Here is a 19,647-nt window from a genome sequence, read left to right on the forward strand (position 1 = left end):
CCTCCTCTCAGCTACTGTTTCCAAACAGCCTGGCAACAATAGACCGGTACATGGTCTTGCGGAGCCCATTACAGACACCAAGCAACCTCAGTCTCCTCAGGAAGAACATCCTGCTCTGTCCTTTTTTGTTGAGGGCATCAGTGTTATGAGCTCAGTCCAGTTTATTGTAGTAAAAGTCAGAGGTGTAGAGGGTGAAGAAGAATGGTGTCAGGACAGTGCCTTGGGGCACCCCAGTGTTACACGACACAACCTCAGACACGCAGCCATCCACCCTGACATACTGCGGCCATCCTGTGAGGTAGTCCAAAATGCAGGCAGTGATGTCAGGGTGAAGTTGCATCGAGGCCACATAGCTTTGGTTTGATTTTGTTGTTGTTTTTGACTGCTCTTCATATGGAATGAGAGGTGAGAAGTGGTGTAAGTTCAACATGATTCAGAAGCACAACCAACTGCAAGGCCAGCTGTGTCTACCTCTCTGGAGATAATATGGATAAATATCCTCCAATCTCCAAATGTCACTGTATTGGTGTTTAGGAACAACTTTTCTTAATAGTTTTTGAATTGAAATGAGTCGAATTTCCTCCTTTTGTTTGCTTCTTTCTCAAAATAAACATTTTCAATTCAATAAAATGAAGTCGGACGTTTTCCCATAGACGGTGATGGTTGTTGAGTATTGACTTCACTTTAAGAACTAGTCTATGTCTGGAGAAAGTCAGGAAAACCCTTTTGGTTAGATATTCGGCGTGGGAATCTCCTGTTGTCCATCTCACACCAAAATTACTTTTTTATTTTATTATTATTATTTTTTTTTTGCAACTTTCATTGCGCTGACTGCGTATTTGTTTTTCTTCGGTAGTGCGAATACAACCGAAAATTCTTTTCTTTTTTTTTTCCAGTGGTGAATGCAGCATTACGAGGAGGGGAGGGCGGGCTTTGAGTCAACTGCAGACCCAGCGCGCAAAGGCAAACGGTGGACAGCTGAATGTGTGTTAGGACTCCTAAGAGCGGAGGTCCGAGGTAAGACACAGACACTACCGACCGGAATCAAACAGTGTTTACACGAAGAGGAGCCACGGTTTTTTTTTTTTTTTTTTTTTTGGGCACCTCATCCTCTCCAGTTTCTGCATATCAGGTGAACGTTGTCACACGCCGCAGCTGAGAAAGTTGGGTTTCCAACTGTGACATGTGTGAGGGTAAGGGGGTTTGGAAGCACATGTCTTCTGAGGTCACCGCTTTCCTATGACCGGAGACTGTGTTGTGTTGCCGTGTCGACAGTAGTGGGGTCGTGTCTCGTTGTGTTGCGTAAATACGGCGAACTGTGTAAATGTTAGCCAGCTTAGCTAGCTCTCATAAGCTGTAGCTTGTCAAATGAATGACTTGTCGGAGCGTGTGGAGGCTAATTAGCCGAGCATGCTCAACGTGGGCAAACAAACGTCCTTAAATAATACACTCTTTCTCTTATCATCGGAGAAAGCTGCAGAGAGCTGAAGATCAGTGCATTGTAAACAAGCAATATTTGCTTTAATGAGGTTTGGTATAGTTGCTCTATATTGTCTCTGAAATATGAATGATCAAAAGTGTGTGCGCCTGCCATATGTACGACAAAACTTTTTTTTTATTTTATTTTTTTTATCAATGGAGGTTTAATAATCTTAATAATGTCAGTTTTGGAAATGGAAGTTGCATGTGGTTGTGTCCAAAATGCAACATGTTCTGTCAGGTGAGCCTTTGCAGACCTGTTGTAATAATTCGGGGTGTATTGCACGAGATGTTGTAAATCAATGATCAAGATATCTTTATGACAATATTGCATTGGAAGGTATTTTCCTCAAAGTCATAATTGTTCAAATTTGGCCGCTTGTCATTTTGTTGTTTCGGCAAATCTCTAACTGATATTGGCAACCAAATTCAGGAGTCTTAGAGTTGGAATCTATGTTAGAGCATAATATGCAACCTGGAAATGTGAGGCACTATGGAAGGTATATATATGGTATGCATATTATTACTAGATTTCAGTGGACTTGGACATTTTTGCTTTGATCTCAAATTTGCAGCTCCTGTGATTTGGATATTGCACTTGGCTATACTGCGATTACAGTTATATTTCAATTTAATTGTCTGACCCTAGTTTACGTACATGTTTGTGTTTTTTGCAAATAATTAGAGTGGGGTATGCTAATCTCTCAGTTATCTGTATTTAGGAGTTATCATATTTTCGGTAGACTAATGATTAGGCTCAACCAGACGTCCTTTGGTATTATCTGCTGTGGCTTTAACAATTATCACAAAAGAGCAGCATGGCCACAAGAGTGATTTCCTTGGCATTTCTTGGTTCACTACACATTTTTTGGAGCTGATAACAGCCCATTGTTCTCTTAAAATGTTGCACGTTTGAAAACGTATTGTGATGGATCTGTTCTTCTATCTCATAACTACATTGGGCCATGAGCAGTTTTTTCATAAAGAAATTACTGGCATTATTGGCCTTTTAGGTTGCTGCGATACAAAGTGTGGGCACACAAATGCCAGTAATGGTGAGAGTGAAGTAGTTGTTACCGTTTTTTGCCAGTGTTTAAGCATGCATGCCACATACATTTGTATTTCAGTCAGTGAATTGTTTGTAAGGCTTTCCCCAATTTACCTTTTTGTATTTTGTGGAAATGATTATTATTTCACTAGCTACTGGAAATATTGCTGATATTTATTTTATTGATCAAAGTACAGGAAAATGGTCAGGACCAATATCTTATCAAATGTTCAAAAAAGGGTCTTTAGCCTACTGGCAGGAGACGAAGGTTATTGATAGCATTTTATGGCATTTTTCAGGTCCAAATGAAGCTCCTAATTTTAGTAAATATAAGTTCAATTTCATCTCTCATTCAAGATTTTAGATTATGGTGTCTGAAAGAATATTAAAGATGTGTGATAACTTTATACTTTCAGGGGCAAATGCCAGACATGCATGCCACTGACTCAATTAAAATCTGTATATGTTATAAGAACTCTGAAGTCTGGGTACTCTGCCAGTATGTCGTCTCTGCTCTCTGCAGTTATCCTATCCACATTTAAACTGGCAATTTAAAACATGTTTGAATAATAACTTGGTTTAATTTTAACAAAGGACTGGTGTGTTATATACTGGTTGACCATTGCTGAAAGGTGAACTCTGCCCGGCTGTAGACTAGACGATAGAGGTACATTTGAATTTGTTATTCAAGTTTCAGTGTGAGTGGGGAAAGACACTAAAAAATCATAAGTCATGTGACAATGCTTCCACCCAAAGAATACGAACACCCTGAAGTTTTTGGTTTGGTTTTTATTTCAGTCTTACTCAGCCTCTACAGTTTGATAATTGTAGTGTTGTAAATCGCAATTAGTATTATCGATTAATAGTTCCATCCCTACCTGAGACTCTAGGTCAACTGGAGGTAAACTATGAACCAAGTCCTTAAACATTATTGCCTAAACAAAAGCCTTTAAGGATGTACTGAGATCATCCAGGACTGTCTCATCCACAGTGTGAGATACAGTTCAGCGGGTTCAGAGAAGGACTGGCAGTGTTGTTTTTTTTTTGTTTGTTTGTTTGTTTTGTTTGTTTGTTGTTGTTACCCACCCAGACTACAATACCACACTTAAGTTTTCAGTCTAGCAGGGCTGGCACTTATTCTAAAAGTCTGGAAGGCCAGAGCAGTTGGCCAGACATTTTCAAATGGAAACATATATGTGTGGATATATCCTGATTTGCCACTCTAGTACCTGTTAGTCCAGTTTAAGCACTCACACACTGTGAGGATAATCGGTTTGGTTATCAGAGAATGAACCATTGCTGTTTACTTTGAACCACGTTGAAATTCTTTGTTTAGCAGCAATCACATTCAGCTGCAAACCTTCCAATCAAAAGGCTGGTTTTCTGTTTACCACCATTTACACACAAGATGGGGGTGTGGGGTTAAATACGTTGATTCCACAGGCTCAGGCGGTTTCATGTAATTTACAATCACTGTTCCTATGTTGCCAGGCAACTGGCCTCAATGACCTCCATTTGAGATATTTTGTGATGCACGAGACACAACCACATTGTCAAATAATAAACAAAGCAGTAGCACGTGTACATTTCAGGTATTGTATTGTGTCCCTGGGATGAGGGGGGTGGAGAGAAGGACTGTGGAGGAGGGGAATAGGGGGTGAAAAGACAAATGATTGATCAGTGCGAGTAAAAACAATCAGGCTAGGTTGATCATTCATTAAACATGGGCGTCTTGTTATTAGGATGCAGCTTGACATGAGTGATATATTGAATATCATTGGTTTCCTTTTTCTGTCTTGTGTGGCATTAAGCAGTGAAATTATCATACTGTTGTATGGTCATTCAGTCCTAATTGAAAATAAAAATTAAAATGTGCTTCTATTTGATACAACACACTGGTCACATTAAAATAAAGGATGTTACAGTCATTTGGTTAATGGTGTCTTAATCGCCAGGACTGCACATATATAAGATATAATGCCGCCACAGCAAAGCGCAACATCCATTAGATATCATTGTAAATTGGTGGCACTTCAAGTGATGTGGTACTATATATTACTACATACATACTATCGTACTACAACCTGGCCAATGAATCACGTTGTACAAATCTAAAAGAATGTTAGGCTGATCAAATGTCCAACCATAACATAATCATATTAACATTCATTTTTATTAAAAATAAATGCAACTGTAATTAGATGAATTGACATTAAAAACAGCCTTTCAAGCTGAAATTGCATATTACAGCACAGTATCAACCAAAATGATAATTTTTCGTACTGTGAAGCTATGCAAATGGTTGGCTTCTGGGAATCAATTCAAAACTCTATTCTGATTCTTATTAGCTCTAAAACGGTCACTCACAAAGGTTCCAATGTGCAACCACTGGCAACAACTTGTTGCCAATCAGTTGTGCAATGGCAGCGCACAGATCTAATGAAACTGGCGCAGAGGCACTTTCCTAGCTGAGAGCATTTTTCGTTTGTGTTGGACAGCACGTTATTAAGCATACAGTATCCAGAGCAGAAAAGCAGTGAATGCGCAGTGCAACAACAAGCATCAAAATTCACTCCTTTACTCCAAATTCAGAAAACAAGAAGAATGCTAACTCTTGTCAAAATTACATCTGCTCTGCTGAAGTTAGCAATGCTAACCACCTAGCCCCGGCCTGTCTCATCATGCTCTTTCATCACCTCATTATAGCCACTATAGCATCTGCTATGAGGACATAGTGCTGCCTAGAGATTGCAATATAGCACACAAGAATGGCATAAATGTCATCATTGATCTCAAAGAACTACATTTTGCAGCAGAAAATTTATCTCCAGATTTGTTTGAACTCATATGTCTGCTTAATTGTAGTTGGTACTATAATGACATGAACTTTCCCATACTTTAATTGTACCGGCTCATGTTTGGTATTTTAAGTAGGATTAAATTAGTAAATATTCCTCAGGGCCCCACTCAGTAAAGCTGGTTGGGTTTTTGTTTTAAGCAGTGGAAGGATTTTAATCCAAAGGCCTTTTCTAACCTGTCAGGATTTAGTGCATTTTTTTCACACTGATGCTGCCAACTGTGAATGGGGCATCTTAACAACGGGGGGGGTTATTATCTGTCAAACTGTGTAACTAACAACAGGAGAAAAGGTTTCTGAGAAACAGCACTCAAATATGTGCCCCTGGAAGGCCTAATTAACCAAAAATACAATTGCAAGTGGCTGCAGTTGAAATGAAACAGTTACATTCAGGTGGATAAGAGATTATCCATTATGATGAGGGGATTTAAAGGGGACCTGTGTGTTGGCCAGTGTTTGATCAAATCAAGCAAAAGTATTACACAGACAACCAGTCAGTGGAAAACACTGCCTCTGCTTGACAAATGCGCGCACACACAATTGTAACCTCTTATACCCGCAGCCCCACAGAGGCAAATCTTCACAGAGTTAGATTTTTGAAACTCCCCATTTCAAAATGACTTTGTTGCATTGCCTTCCCACGCAACATATTTTTGCCTCCTGTCATGTGAAATGGTTGCCATTTATTGCCTTTTACAGCTGCCAGCTTCTAAGTGTGGACAGTTAAGGGTCCTTCTGAAGAGCAGATCAGCAATCGTCATGAACAGAACAGTACAGCTTCTGATTTTGATAGCTTGCCTTGACATTACAGCATGTGACCTTCTACAGAACAACCTACTAAAACTCTATAAAACGTGACTCAAGAGCGATTCTCATGCCTATTGCTTCAGTTAACTGCCTTGCAATCAAATTTTTTTGAGGTCTATACTGGCTGGTTTGGGAACATTTGAATTCCCATAGTAATACAGTGAAGCTGGGTTTATGTATACTCGAATATTATTCATTCTCAGCATGGAGTGAAAAAAACAAATCTATGCTGACAGCAAAAATAAACCCCCTACACTGAAAATTGTAAATGAATGGAGGTGTGCATCTCTTCTAAAAACATAACAAGGGATAAGGTTTTGTTTGGTTAAAATGTTGGGTATCCAAAAGATATCAAGGTTCTGTTTTTATAACAATTGTTCAGCTGTTGTATCATTAAAACAATATTGTGTTGAAGTCAGTTTTCTCATGCATGTTTCTAGGACTATGCATTGTTTTGCTGATCATTTGAAAAGGATCTGTTCATTTTGCAGTGAGTGCTCCAGTTTGTGTGTCTGCCAGCAGCAGAGCTCCCGGGTTGCAAGTGGGCCAGTACTGTAAGTACAGCACTGCTCTTAAACTTTATTTCAATAAGAAACAACATATCTTTTATACATTTACAATTAAAAAAATTATATTTGGTAATAATGAACAGACTTTTTTTGTCAAACTTAGAAATGAAGAAGTAGTTTGAGTTGGGAAAATGTGTGTGGAGTTTACTTTCAGAACAGAAAGAACTGATGTAATTTATTCATATCAGCCATTAGTAATGGTCAATACAACATAATTGTAGAAAAGATCAACTTTTTGTACAAGGTTATTGGTAAAGGTATACATTTCCTCAAACAATTCCAGCCTTTCTGTTACACAGTCACAATTATCTAAAACTCTCCCTCTCCCCCTTAAATGCTGTGTATTCATTACTTTCAGGCTCAAAAGAAGGTGAAGCTGTGTCACAATGGCCTGTCATGAATAGGAAAAAAAAGAATATTTGCAAACAGTGGTCCATTGATTATTTTGTGCAAGGAAAAAGATAATTGAACTGATTATAATCAGTGAATTTTCAATGTAAAAAAAAAAAAAATCACAGACAAGTTGATGCTTTGGGTAAAGCACAATTGTCAATTATAGTAATTTCAGATGAGAAATTTTAAAGATCAACAATGATGATCACCCTTTTGTTTCGCTGCTGTTACTCAGCTGTTTCAACAACTGAGACACTGGAATAGGTTTAATTGCTATAATGATAAAACCTGTCTTAGCTTTGTCCTGCAGGTTTTCTACTCACTGTTAGGAAGCTGATAATGGCTTAACATACTTGTGATTTCTATCAGACAAGCATTTATATACAGATATAAAAATATAATATCAAATTATTGATATTGAGTATTAGGCTACCTCTAAAATTAAATGTTATCCTCAGGGCCACATTTGTGGGGTTGGTCAGCCGTTCACCTCAATACGGTGGATTTTTGTAAATTTGCATTTAATAGACAGGGCTTAAAGATAAATATTCAGTTGGTCTATTGTCTTTTAGCTTTTCAGTCATCTATGAAGTGCTCTGTAGGCTAAGCTACATCTGCACGTGTTTGGAGTTGCCCATGTGAATGTCTGAAAGCCAGTATAATTGAAGGCTTAGTGAGATAGGTTAAAGGCATTTAACATTCTATAACAGCATAAAAAGACAAGATGCACGGCACGAGAACACACTACTATTGTTCAAGATTTACATTTTGTTGGGAATTATTATTATTTTTTTTTTTATTTTTTTATTTTTTTATTTTTTTGGTTGTTGTTTTTTGAAGTGGGCAGGGGGGGTTTCATTTGTTTGCTGTTTTTTTTTTTTTTTTTTTTACCCCTTATTTGTTTTTTCCCTGCCCTCTTTCTTTAATATTGTTACAACAGAAACGGTCAGTAAATGAGGTATGTTTTGAAGTTATACAGAAATGCAAGACTGATGATTGCAGTGTGCTCCTGACCTTTAGCAGTAAGATGGTGTCTTTGTACCCTGGATTTTGAAGTGAGCTCACTTACTTTTCATTCACGTTATTCCCTCTCCAGCTCTCAGCAGGTCCACCTGCTGGCAGTTGCTTCTTTTGAGACCGCGACCAGCCTCCAGAGGGGGTGCTTCCAATGGATTTCACTGCACTGACACCCCACATCTAGTGTCATCATGGAGGAAATAGTCCAGATGCACTTCACCACCGTGGACTATGTCATCTTTGTCCTGCTGCTGGTGGCCTCGGCTGGCATTGGCCTCTTTTATGCCTTCTCTGGTGGTCGCCAACGCACAACTCAGGTGGCTTTAATCTTAGACAGTACTTGTCTTGCCCCAGGCTCTTAAAAAGTAAAGGGTCCGTCCCAACTATATATGAACCATCATCTTGCTTACTACAGGAGTTCCTAATGGCTGACCGCTCCATGAGTTGCCTGCCTGTGTCTCTATCTCTGTTGGCCACCTTCCAGTCAGCGGTGGCCATCCTGGGGGCCCCATCAGAGGTGTACACATTTGGGACTCAGTACTGGTTCCTGGGCTGCTCCTACTTCCTAGGCCTGCTCATTCCAGCCCATGTTTTCATACCAGTCTTCTACAGGCTTCGCCTGTCCAGTGCCTACGAGGTATATACACGCAGATTAACACTCAACAAATACACATAGTTTGACCCGATCAAACCTCTATGGTGGATTTATGACCTGTTGTCATATGCGCTTTTAACTGGAGTATCTTTTTTCTTCTCTGCTTGTTTTTCTGTTTACGCTCTCAGCACTTTCTCTTGCTTCCTCTGTCATCATTTTCCCCACATATGATCTCAGAGCTCAATTTTCTTATCTGTCTTCTTATCTGCATTATTCTTACCATTTTAACATCCGACACAAACTGTTCCCTTCTCCCAACTCAGACTATCTTTAAGGGTTTTAATCTAGGACCAAACTGTTTTGTTCATGAACCTGAAGGGCGCTTCAAGATGATTATTGCAACAATGTCCTGTGAACATTTAATCAATCTGGCTTTGACAGTTCTGATCCTGAGAATTAACAGATCTGACCACACAGACTCTGAGATGATATATAATCAGCCTTTTGATTGTGTTTGTCCTTTTTTGTTTTTCTTTACATTCTTTCCTCTCAACAGTATCTGGAGCTGCGCTTCAATAAGTCGGTTCGCATTTGTGGAACAGCGACATTCATCTTTCAAATGGTATCGTGGTCTACTTTGTATTTACTTTTTACATTTGATTTCTGTTCCCTTTTTTTTTTTTTAATCACATTTTCTTCAAAATTAGTCCACTCCCATTTTGTCTTATTTTGTGTGTGATTAAATCTGTCATATACAGTAAAACACAACCACTGAATTCAGATCACTGTCCATTACTTATCATCATCAGCACTTCCCTTTTTCTGTTTCATGCAGGTTATTTACATGGGGGTGGTGCTATACGCTCCAGCCTTAGCACTCAATGCAGGTAAGAAGATCATCCTGCCAAAGACAAAAGAAGATAATCCAGACCAAAAAGTGCCTGTTTTTTGCTGTGAAACACTAAACTTTTGGGTAACATTTCCCCTCTGCTCACTTGCAGTGACTGGTTTTGACCTGTGGGGGGCCGTGCTTGCCATGGGGTTGGTGTGCACTCTTTACACTGCCCTGGTTAGTCCCCACAGTTATTAAACAGCAAACCTTCTCTGTCATAACTAATGAAAGCATACTCTTTATGAGAAAGCTCAAATGATAATGCAAAGAGTTTTAGAGAACATCAAACTACCTGAACTTCAATGGAATCTTATGTTTCTCTTAGCTGTGAATTTTTTTTATTTATTTATCATATCACTTATTTTTAATTTTCTTTTTACATAGCAGCTATGATCCATCTTTGCTTTAACAGACAGTTGAAGTAAATCTATCATTGTGTCACAAAGACTCAAGTTTGGACTTGTGTGCTTTTGTCATTCAGGGGGGCCTGAAGGCTGTGATCTGGACTGATGTTTTCCAGACGGTGGTGATGTTTGCAGGGCAGCTGGCAGTCATTGTGGTCGGGGCCAGTCAAGCAGGGGGCATAGGAGAGGTCTGGAGGAAAGCAGTAAATGGAAGCCGCATAGCTGGAATAGAGTGAGTATGCAACATCTTTGCCTTACCTGTTAAATATGTACAACTCAGATGGACTTCAGGGCTCATTCCTTCTGCTACAGGACACTTTACTTTAGGAAACAAACTTCATGTGTTCTTCAGTTGTTCATGCTACATTGTTGTGCATTCAGCCTCAACCCTGACCCCCTGGAACGTCACACCTTCTGGACTCTGGGAGTGGGCGGAATATTCCTGATGCTGGCTCTGTATGGGGTCAACCAGGCCCAGGTGCAGAGATACCTCAGTTCACGCACAGAAAAGGAAGCTGTCATGTCAGTATGAACCATTTCTCATTCTCTACTTTTATGTAAACATGAGGCAGGCACTAAGAGAAGCCACTTAAAACACTGTGAGCACAGCTAAGACTTAGCTAAGAAACTATACTTGCATTATAGTGAATGTGGGCCCTCTGTAATGTCAGTCATCTTGTGTCCATTCAAGTAGCCTTGTTTCTAACCATGCGTGTCACCTCTCATGTCGTCTCAGGTCCTGCTATGTGGTGTTCCCGTGTCAGCAGATTGTCCTCGGCTTGGGTTGTCTGATGGGTCTTGTAATGTTTGCACGGTACGGAGAGGACAGCCCCCTGGAAAAGGGCTATGTCAAATCTAATGACCAGGTGAGCACTAATATGCCTTAATGGTTGCACAAACTGTCTACATTGAATCTGGATTGTGCAGCCATCTAGTCATTATCAATACTTATTTGCCCTTGAGGGTCTCAGGAGATTGGGATCCTGGCATTCACGTTAAAGATGAGGTACACCCATTAAACAATGTCTGGAGTCTAATGTTTAGTTTCTTTGTGTAGATGGTGCTTTACTTTGTGATGGATGTGTTCAGGGACCTGCCTGGTCTCCCAGGGCTGTTTGTCGCCTGTCTCTTCAGTGGAGCACTCAGGTAACCAAATTTCATTGGTGCAGCTTTCGGTTTTGTTAGTTACCAGGTCTAATGACAGTGGTTGAACCTCTGCCTGGTTCTCACAACAATTCTCTGTGCGGGTTTATCAACTTTGGCTTCAAGCCGAAGTCTTTAGATCATTAACTTCAGAGATAAGACATGAGTATATTGTTTTATGTCCGAAGTATGAAAACATCAAAAAAGCTGCTGTCCAATAAATTTATTTAGTCTATTCATATTCTGACTTCATTGCTTAATTTATATGATGGCCTCACAATAAATCTTACTCTTCAGTTTACTTTGTGATTTATGTATATTTAATTATTGTTTTGAACATAAAGAGGTAATAAATATGAATATATTTTTGCTGCATCTATAGATATTTTCACTTTACTTTCCCTGATTAAAATGTAACAGGACTTACCGTCATGTCATCATTATCATGTTTCCTCACAGTCCTAAAGGCCGCATCCACTTTGTAGAGACGCACATGATGTGTTTTAAAAATACTACTTACTCATTTAATCCTGGTTTTGTCCTACTAGCACCATCTCATCAGCCTTCAACTCCCTAGCAACAGTAACTATGGAGGACTTGATTAAACCTTATTTTCCAAACATGAATGAAGCTAAAGCAACCTTGCTGTCAAAGGGCCTCGGTAAGACAAATAGTTTTGGTTGTGTTTATTGTTTTTTATTGCTGTTTTCTTAAATTATATGACACATTTCTAAAGACGTGTATCAACTCCTTCAGATGAGTCCTTCCTCTTACTCCAACAGCTCTAGCTTACGGCCTGGTGTGTCTGGCTATGGCCTACCTGGCGTCCATTATGGGATCTGTGCTGCAGGTAAGGTTTGAGTTGTTACAGAGCTGTGTAATTTTAACATTTCCTGATAGATAAAAAATGTTTTGTTTTTTTATAAAAATATAAATAACCCACCCTGCCTTGTATAGGGTTAGGGTTATGAAGCAATGCATTGCCAAACTGTGTTATCTATGTCTTCAGGCAGCCTTCAGTATCTTCGGGATGGTGGGTGGTCCCTTGCTGGGCCTCTTTTGTCTGGGAATGTTCTTCCCCTGGGCTAACCCAATTGTGAGTCCTGCAGTTATTCAGTACCATGTTTAACCTGTTCAGTTATTGTGATCACAGGTTAATTGTTATTTTGGAAGAGAGAAGATAAAGCTCTTCCCCCATCTCTGACCCCACCTCTCTCTCTGTGACCTCCACAGGGTGCTGTGGTTGGTTTGGGAGCAGGCCTCGCCATGGCCTTCTGGATTGGCATTGGCAGTTTTGTGATGCGTATATCAGGTTCCAGCCCAGTCCCCACACTCAACACCACTGCTCTGCCTTTGTTTGACAACATGACAACTACAGTCATGACTACACTGGCTACCAAGCCAAGGTAATCAATATGTCATGAATTTGTTACTATGTTTAACGGTACTTCATACCATAGTTCAAGTGTTTTTCTAATGAGGAATCTAATTTATTTTTTTTTATTACATTTTTATTTATTTTATTACGTTTTTTTCATCAATCATGTAGGCTGACAGGTGTGGAGGCACTTTACTCACTGTCCTACATGTGGTACAGTGCACACAATTCAGCCACTGTGGTGGTGGTGGGACTGATCGTCAGCTTTCTAACAGGTACACACTAATGTCTGGCCTCAAATTCCAAATCAATCAGTAAAACATGAACTGAAAGTTATCGACCTTGTTCTCTTTGCAACAGCTGTAGTCTTGTCATTTGTCAAATTATCATTATATTGTGCATCATTATGAGACAGGAGGATGATTGGATTAATTTCATTTCCAAACGATGTCACTCGGGATCAGCTCCTGATTCTAGTTCTAGTTTGCTATCCTGACTCTGTGTCCCTCCACTTGTCAGGACCTATGAAGGAGAAGGACCTAACACCCGGCACAGTGTTTCCCGTCCTTGGCACACTGCTCTTCTTCCTCCCGGAGCGCTACAGAGAGAAGCTCTGCTGCATCACTCCTCTGGTTCAGAAGGTAGTCTCACTTTTCCACTCCTGTGTGTCTCTCACATCTTTGTTCAATGTAGCATGAGCATTCTGAAGTTTTTTTCATCCTTGTTGACCAGCCCAAAGAACTCAGCACACAGACTTATCAGAAGGCCAGGAAAGACAAAAACGGAAAGGCTCACTGCAGAGACGATCCAGCACCAGATGACAAAGAGAAGAAGGGTGACCAAGCACAAACAGAGGATGATGAAAATGATCTGGGAACTAGAATTGCTCTGCCTTCGTGTCAGCTGACAGCACACACAGTTGTGGAGACAACCTTGTGATAATGTTGTTTTCCACACAACACACTGTGAATGTGGATTGCTGTACTATATAGTTTGTTTGAGAAAGGAGCAGCAGAAGGTGATAGTTGAGGTGATAGTTCAGGTCTTCCTGAATCTGTTGAATGTGATTATAGTGATTGACCACTCACGAAAAAAAAATAAATAAATAAATCAGCTACAGCAGTGCAGAAGAAATCTTGGAACAAAAAATTGTGGATCTCTAATAGACTCTGATACTTGGTGTGAGATCAGAGGCTTTTGGGTCTGTCCAGTTGTGTGTGCAGTTTAAAGTTTAGAGCGTGTGAAGCTGTGATTCACATTGACCTGCTTTAATGTGGCTGGATCCAGTCATTCTGTGTGTTTTCCGAGATGTGAAATAGTATTTTTGTAATGAAAAGGGAACCAAGAAGTCCCAGACAAAGCACCAGAAAATATTATAGAAAAAGTAAATGTCCAGAAGTTGATCTGCAGTTGAAGGCATGACATCTGTGCTGCTGTGATAGTGTAGTGTCTTTAACATGGCCTTGGTTCAATACACATTTTCACCTTCTAGCTGCTGCTGTAGATGTCAAGTTACAAAGAGCCTCCTCTCAGCTGTATTCAAGGAGCTCTACCAGGGCAGAAACAGAATCCCATGGGGCCAGTGTAATTAGTCCACTCCTTCATTTTTCCCCAGGTAGTGAACACTGATGAAATGAATTTATACAGAGTAGTAAATCAGTTTCCCCATACATAGTTTATTACTGCATCTATAAGATTCAGCAGGGTTAATGTAGTTCCCTTATGGGATCTTTTAGCAACATAAGTAAATTACACATTCACAATTCTGACACTCAATTTAATTTGTGGATATCAAGCATTATTAAGTACATTAAGTATGGAGAAAATAAAAGTTCCTCTCTAGAAAAGATGATAAAATAATATTTAAATAATGGTTCTTTTAACTCTCAACAGTATTATAATAAACTGGTTCACATTTTGGACAGCATGGTAGTGCAGCAGTTAGCACTGCCGCCTCAGTCTGGGTTTGAACCTTGGCCCTGGTGCCATTCGGCTTGTAGTTTGCATGTTATCCCTATGCCTGTGTGGGTTCCCTCAGATTCTCCTGCTTCTCCCACAGTCCAAAGACATGTAGGTTTAGGTTTATTGGTGACTCTAAATTGGCCCCAAGTGTGAGTGTTGTCTGCCTTGATGTCAGCCCTGCAATAGATGCCAGTGTTGGCTGGGACTGGCTTCTGACCAATAACTGTTATTGATGGATGAATGGTTTGCATTTCTCCATGTCCATGACATTTTTGTTGAAGCTTCTTAGCCAACATTAAAATGAGCAGCTCTTTTCTTACTAGTCTTGGTAAGAGCTTCAGCCACTGTTTTGTTTACAAGATGTTCAAATACATCTGCACTGAACTGCTAACTATTTGGCATGTTAACTTCAGGAGAGGAAATAAGGTGATAGAAATCGGAAGTAGGAAAGTTAATATTGTCACACTGGACACAGCTGTTTAATGTTGATGGATGGGTACGTAAACAGCCGTTACTGCTAAGAGATATTGGACATTGCATCCACTCATTGGTGTGAGGGAAACCTGACATGCAAGTACAATATAATGGTTCCTCTCATCTGCACAATAATGGGTCCTTCCTAATCTCAATGGATGTGATGGGGCAGATTCTGCAGTGTCCTTTCTGTGCTAATATGAGGCTCCAAACGTGTCAGATCCACGAAAGCCAAATATGTATGCACCATCCATGTACCAAATCTGTTTCCTGCCTGATCAGACTGCTAAAGCCTCATCACTCAAACTCTATAGTACAGCTGACATCATCAAAACAGATTCTCTCAGTGAACAGATTAATACTTTAATATAGAACGGCACTTGTTTTACACCCACCACCATCAAGGCTCAACGGTCCTGACAGTAAATTAGAAGAAGAAACAAATATCTGCACTTTAAAAAAGCCAAAATGAAATTGGTTCTGCTGATCCCTCCAGCATGTTATGCTTCTCGTTTTCAACATTTTCCAGAACAAGTGGCTCAGCCACCTTCAGTACATCAGTGTAACTGTCCCACATTTAGCACGAGATTCTCCATGATCTCTTCTGAAGTGACTGCCTGGAATAAAGCATAGTACCACTCACAGTCACATCCAGAGGCCATCCTGAGCTCCATGAGCCATGGTCTTCATGTTTGATGATGATTATCCAGTCTCTGGTAGTGTACGTCTTCTTATTTTTAGAGTGGGGTGTGTGCCATGCCAACTTGATTTGTCTTATAAGTTTGCCTTCATCATTAGCATTATGGTTGTCACAGTTTTTGGAATGACTGAATTCTTGACCATCACTTGTTCATCATCCATGGCCATGTTTTGTAATGTGGAGTTGTTTTTGTGAAGCCAGGCCTCATGTCCCCTGAGACATTCCTACCATTTGTGTAGAGTCTGTGTCTCAGTTGCCAAACAGACGCAGGAGTAGCAGATGTCAAGCTGATGCACAGTGCAGCAGCTGAACTGAAAATCACATTTATTTGACAAACTGGATGGTGGGCTCTGGAGATAACCATATTCTCCTTTTTAAAACCCTGTTAGGACTGGTCTGTTTGTACATCATCATCCTGACACCAAAAAATAACTTAATCCAAAGCATATAGAATCTATATATCTATATCTAAATATATAGATATAGATATACATACACACACACAAGGTATTTCAAATGTCATCAGTATATTTTTGTAATTTCACATGAAGCCTGAATACATTTCATAAAATGATGAAATGTGGAATTCTATATGCAAGAGCCATGATATGTTTGACTTCAATGAAGCTTGGGCAGAATTTGGGCTGCTTAACTCCTGTAAACAGCCGGCATCCATGGCTTTAGACAGAAAGTGTCTGCTAATCACCATGGGAGTGTGTGTGTGTGTGTTTTATTGCATCCCAAATTCTGTCCAAATTCAAAAATGTGTCAAACCATTTTAATGGTCCTAAGAGTTTGTGAAGTACTTTTAAATTCCACGTGACAGTGTGTATTTTTATTTATGATGACATTGTGTGGAATCCTCCTCCATGCCTGAAATTACTTAAAGTGTAGGCTGTAATGTTAATGAGACCTCGATAAGCTCTCTTTACAGTGTGAGGGAGTGGAATCCAAGTGCTGACACTTCTTAACAGAATTGCTGTTAAACTTGCCCTTGATGGCCTGTGGATGGAGCAGTGTGATAGAAATGAACACTGTCGCACATCAGAAGGCACAAGGAACTCAGGGCACAGCAGTTCTGCTATACAAAGACACAATTATTTGTATTTATTAGCAAATGTCAGAAACTGTGGCCTTTTCTCAGTGGTCAGTCTGAACCACAGTGATACAGTTAATCAAGTTAAAGCATGACACTCAGTAATTTCTAGCAATAATAAATATTGTTTTGATCAATATTTATTATATTTCTTGTTCCACCTACAAGAATTCTTGTTATGCATTCCAAAAAAAAAATACACAACCCCATAAGCACTGAAGTCAAGATGGCTCCTCTGCTTTGGCCGTGCCTTCATTTTGTGATTATATTTTAATTTAATGTAGTTTTTACTCCTGAAATTTGCCTACTCCTGTGAATCCCCTTTAATTCAGTGAAAACTTAAATTGACTGTATTTAACATCTCATTGTCTGGATGTATGAATATTAGATTTCTGTACTTGACCCAAGATGTTATTAAAAATGATGGCAGTCTATTATTGTTCTATTATTTCGTCACTGTTGACTTATTTAAAACTGTGAACTCTCCGTGATGTCGCTCATGAATTTGTGACCCACTTTTTTTTTTTAAAGCCTTTGTGTCTGTTTGTCAGTCAGTCAAAGAGGACCTGCTCTGGACTCTGGTCCCTGTGTGGTAAAACTACAGACTGGCTCCATAAACTCATTATGAAAATGAGCAGCAGCACAAGGCAAGAGAACAGGTGACAAATAAATTAAATATGACACAGAGGACAGGCGACAAAAGACATTCACACAAGACGGAGACAATAGGATAAGAGTTGCTTTACTGAGCTAATGAAATACGGGGAAAGCAGGGCACTCTTTTCAGCAGATGTCAGTACAATCTGACTTCTGCACCTGTGATCGTCAGTAGATAAAATGCATGTCTACATCCACTTTCATGGAACTGTGTAACTGCAGTAAGATGTGTGTGTGCGCGGTAACTCATCTTACAGGTCTAATGTAGACGTAAATTCCTCCGGCTGCAAACATGATTGAAATAATACAGATTGGTGAGGTTGAAGTTCAGGTTTGGGGCGTGAACACCGGAGAGCTAAAGAGTAAAAAGAAACACACAATGCTGAGGAGCTTTTTTTTTTTTAATCGCCGGTGTGTGTGTCAGTATCATCATGCGCAAAAACAGATGGAAGACAGTCTGAAACACCAAGTCGGATAAACTGCTGGGATCGATGTCTCCGTTTAGGAAGCTTCTGCATGAGTTGGTCGCGGACGGTCCCTCAGATGTTGAGTTAAAAATGGATATTAGGCTGTTGAAAGAGCAGCTGTTAGCCTTTAGCATTGTTAGCTTTGACTCCGCCCCTTCAGACAGTGAAGACTTCGGTTGTGATTTATTAACATGAGCTTCACTCGGAAGTAGAGACAGCTGGAATAAAGGATTAGTCCACATCGTTCTCTTTGATCTCCTCCCGCTTTATTCTCCTTTGTCTTCCTTTCATTTTACTCTCTTTATTTCCTCTCCCATCCTGCTGCCTCATCCCTCGTCCTCTCTTCTCCGTCTTTCCTCTCCTCCTCTCGCAGAGGCCCATAAATTCAGTCTGTAATCAGTCTGTACTGGCCGCAATGAGCAGGAGATAGTGAAAACATGTTGATTATCTCCCACATGAGGGGATGAGGGGGCAGACATTTTGGATGCATGCTTTCTTGAAGCTTTTCCAGTGGCATAAATTGCTGTCATTACATGGGTTACATTGCAACACTCACACACTGAGTGCTCTACAGATAGAGATGCTCCCACGGTAGTCCTGAAACAGATGCTGTGGCCCCCACAGAGATCTCTACATCACACTGTCTGACCGGAGCAGGTTCTCCATGATGCTCAACCTGTTTTCCTTGAAACTGTGTCAAGCAAGGGTAAGGTGGCATATTGGTTAGTGCTGTTGCCCCACAGCAAGAAGGCTGCGGGTTTGGTTCCCAGGCTTGGGGCCTTTCTGTGTGGAGTCTGCATGTTCTCTCCATGTTGTTTGTCTCTGTGTGTTGGACTGTGATGGACTGGTGTCCTGTCCAGGGTGACCCCGTCCTCGCCCAGCGTAAAATGGAATTGAAGGGTGACCAGGATTAAAGCTCCGAGTTTATTCCTGGTTTTCATTCGTCCTCAATCTCTCTTAGTAATTTTACCAAAACATCTGGCCTCTCCTCTCTCTCTCTGTGACCTCCGCCTTAGTAATCAAACTCCAAATTTGTCATCACCACTGCAAGGGAAAACGGGAGCCCCCCTCCCAACATCCAACCCCACACTGATTTATAGAGCCAGCCTTGAACAGAGGGCTGTGGAGCTGAGCCCATTTTGTCCAAGGACAAGATGGCTTCAGTGAGTCTGGTCTCTCTGGTCTCTTTAGTGGGCCTCTCTTATCCTGTCTACATGATAATCAGCATGATTTACTGGATTGGATTTAAGTGCTGAGCTCTGATTTTCTGCAATAGCAGTGTAATCATACAACCAAATATGAATCACAGTGAATTATGAGTTAAGCTGCAGCAACAACACTGTTGTGAAAGGAGGACTCTGGCAACTGTCTCCTCTTTATCTCAACATGTCCATTTAAACTGTGCCAAAATTTGGTTTTGTGTTGTTTTTTTTTTTGTTTTGTTTTTTGGCTATTTAATTTTTAACCACTAAGAAATTTTTGAAACAACAAGATGAGGGCTTTTGGAGGTGTTTTCTGGGTAACTTCAGTTTGAAACCTTCACAAATGTCACATGAATGTAGCCAATGATAGATAAACAAAGAGACCCTGTATATATCATCGTGAATAATTATATCAGCTTATATTTATTTATCACAAGTTCACAAATGTTTTAATGCCGTACAACATCTGTGCTCTACATCGCCTCCGGTTTGTGGGTCAGTGGGTGA

At 40.2% G+C, this 19,647-nt stretch overlaps 1 protein-coding gene across 2 annotated transcripts; it reads left to right on the plus strand.

Moving 5' to 3' along the window:
* Positions 1-962: 962 nt before the first annotated feature.
* Positions 963-17,213, plus strand: slc5a6a (solute carrier family 5 member 6a). 2 transcript variants are annotated; one of them, XM_029496148.1, is made up of 18 exons: positions 963-1,017; positions 6,683-6,745; positions 8,250-8,487; positions 8,586-8,807; positions 9,322-9,387; positions 9,601-9,652; positions 9,767-9,834; positions 10,139-10,293; positions 10,443-10,583; positions 10,798-10,927; positions 11,119-11,207; positions 11,753-11,865; positions 11,987-12,054; positions 12,214-12,300; positions 12,438-12,610; positions 12,754-12,857; positions 13,102-13,223; positions 13,315-17,213. In XM_029496148.1, exons 3-18 carry the CDS (start codon positions 8,362-8,364, stop codon positions 13,519-13,521), a joined length of 1,923 nt encoding a protein of 640 aa, XP_029352008.1. In that variant the 5' UTR covers positions 963-1,017; positions 6,683-6,745; positions 8,250-8,361; the 3' UTR covers positions 13,522-17,213. The 2 variants fall into 2 exon arrangements, with proteins under 2 accessions (XP_029352008.1, XP_029352009.1); XM_029496149.1 differs by lacking the exon at positions 963-1,017 and adding an exon at positions 1,123-1,193.
* Positions 17,214-19,647: the final 2,434 nt, after the last annotated feature.

The sequence above is a fragment of the Echeneis naucrates genome, chromosome 24 (genome assembly GCF_900963305.1).
Source record: "Echeneis naucrates chromosome 24, fEcheNa1.1, whole genome shotgun sequence".
In the NCBI taxonomy this organism is placed as follows: Eukaryota; Metazoa; Chordata; class Actinopteri; order Carangiformes; family Echeneidae; genus Echeneis; species Echeneis naucrates.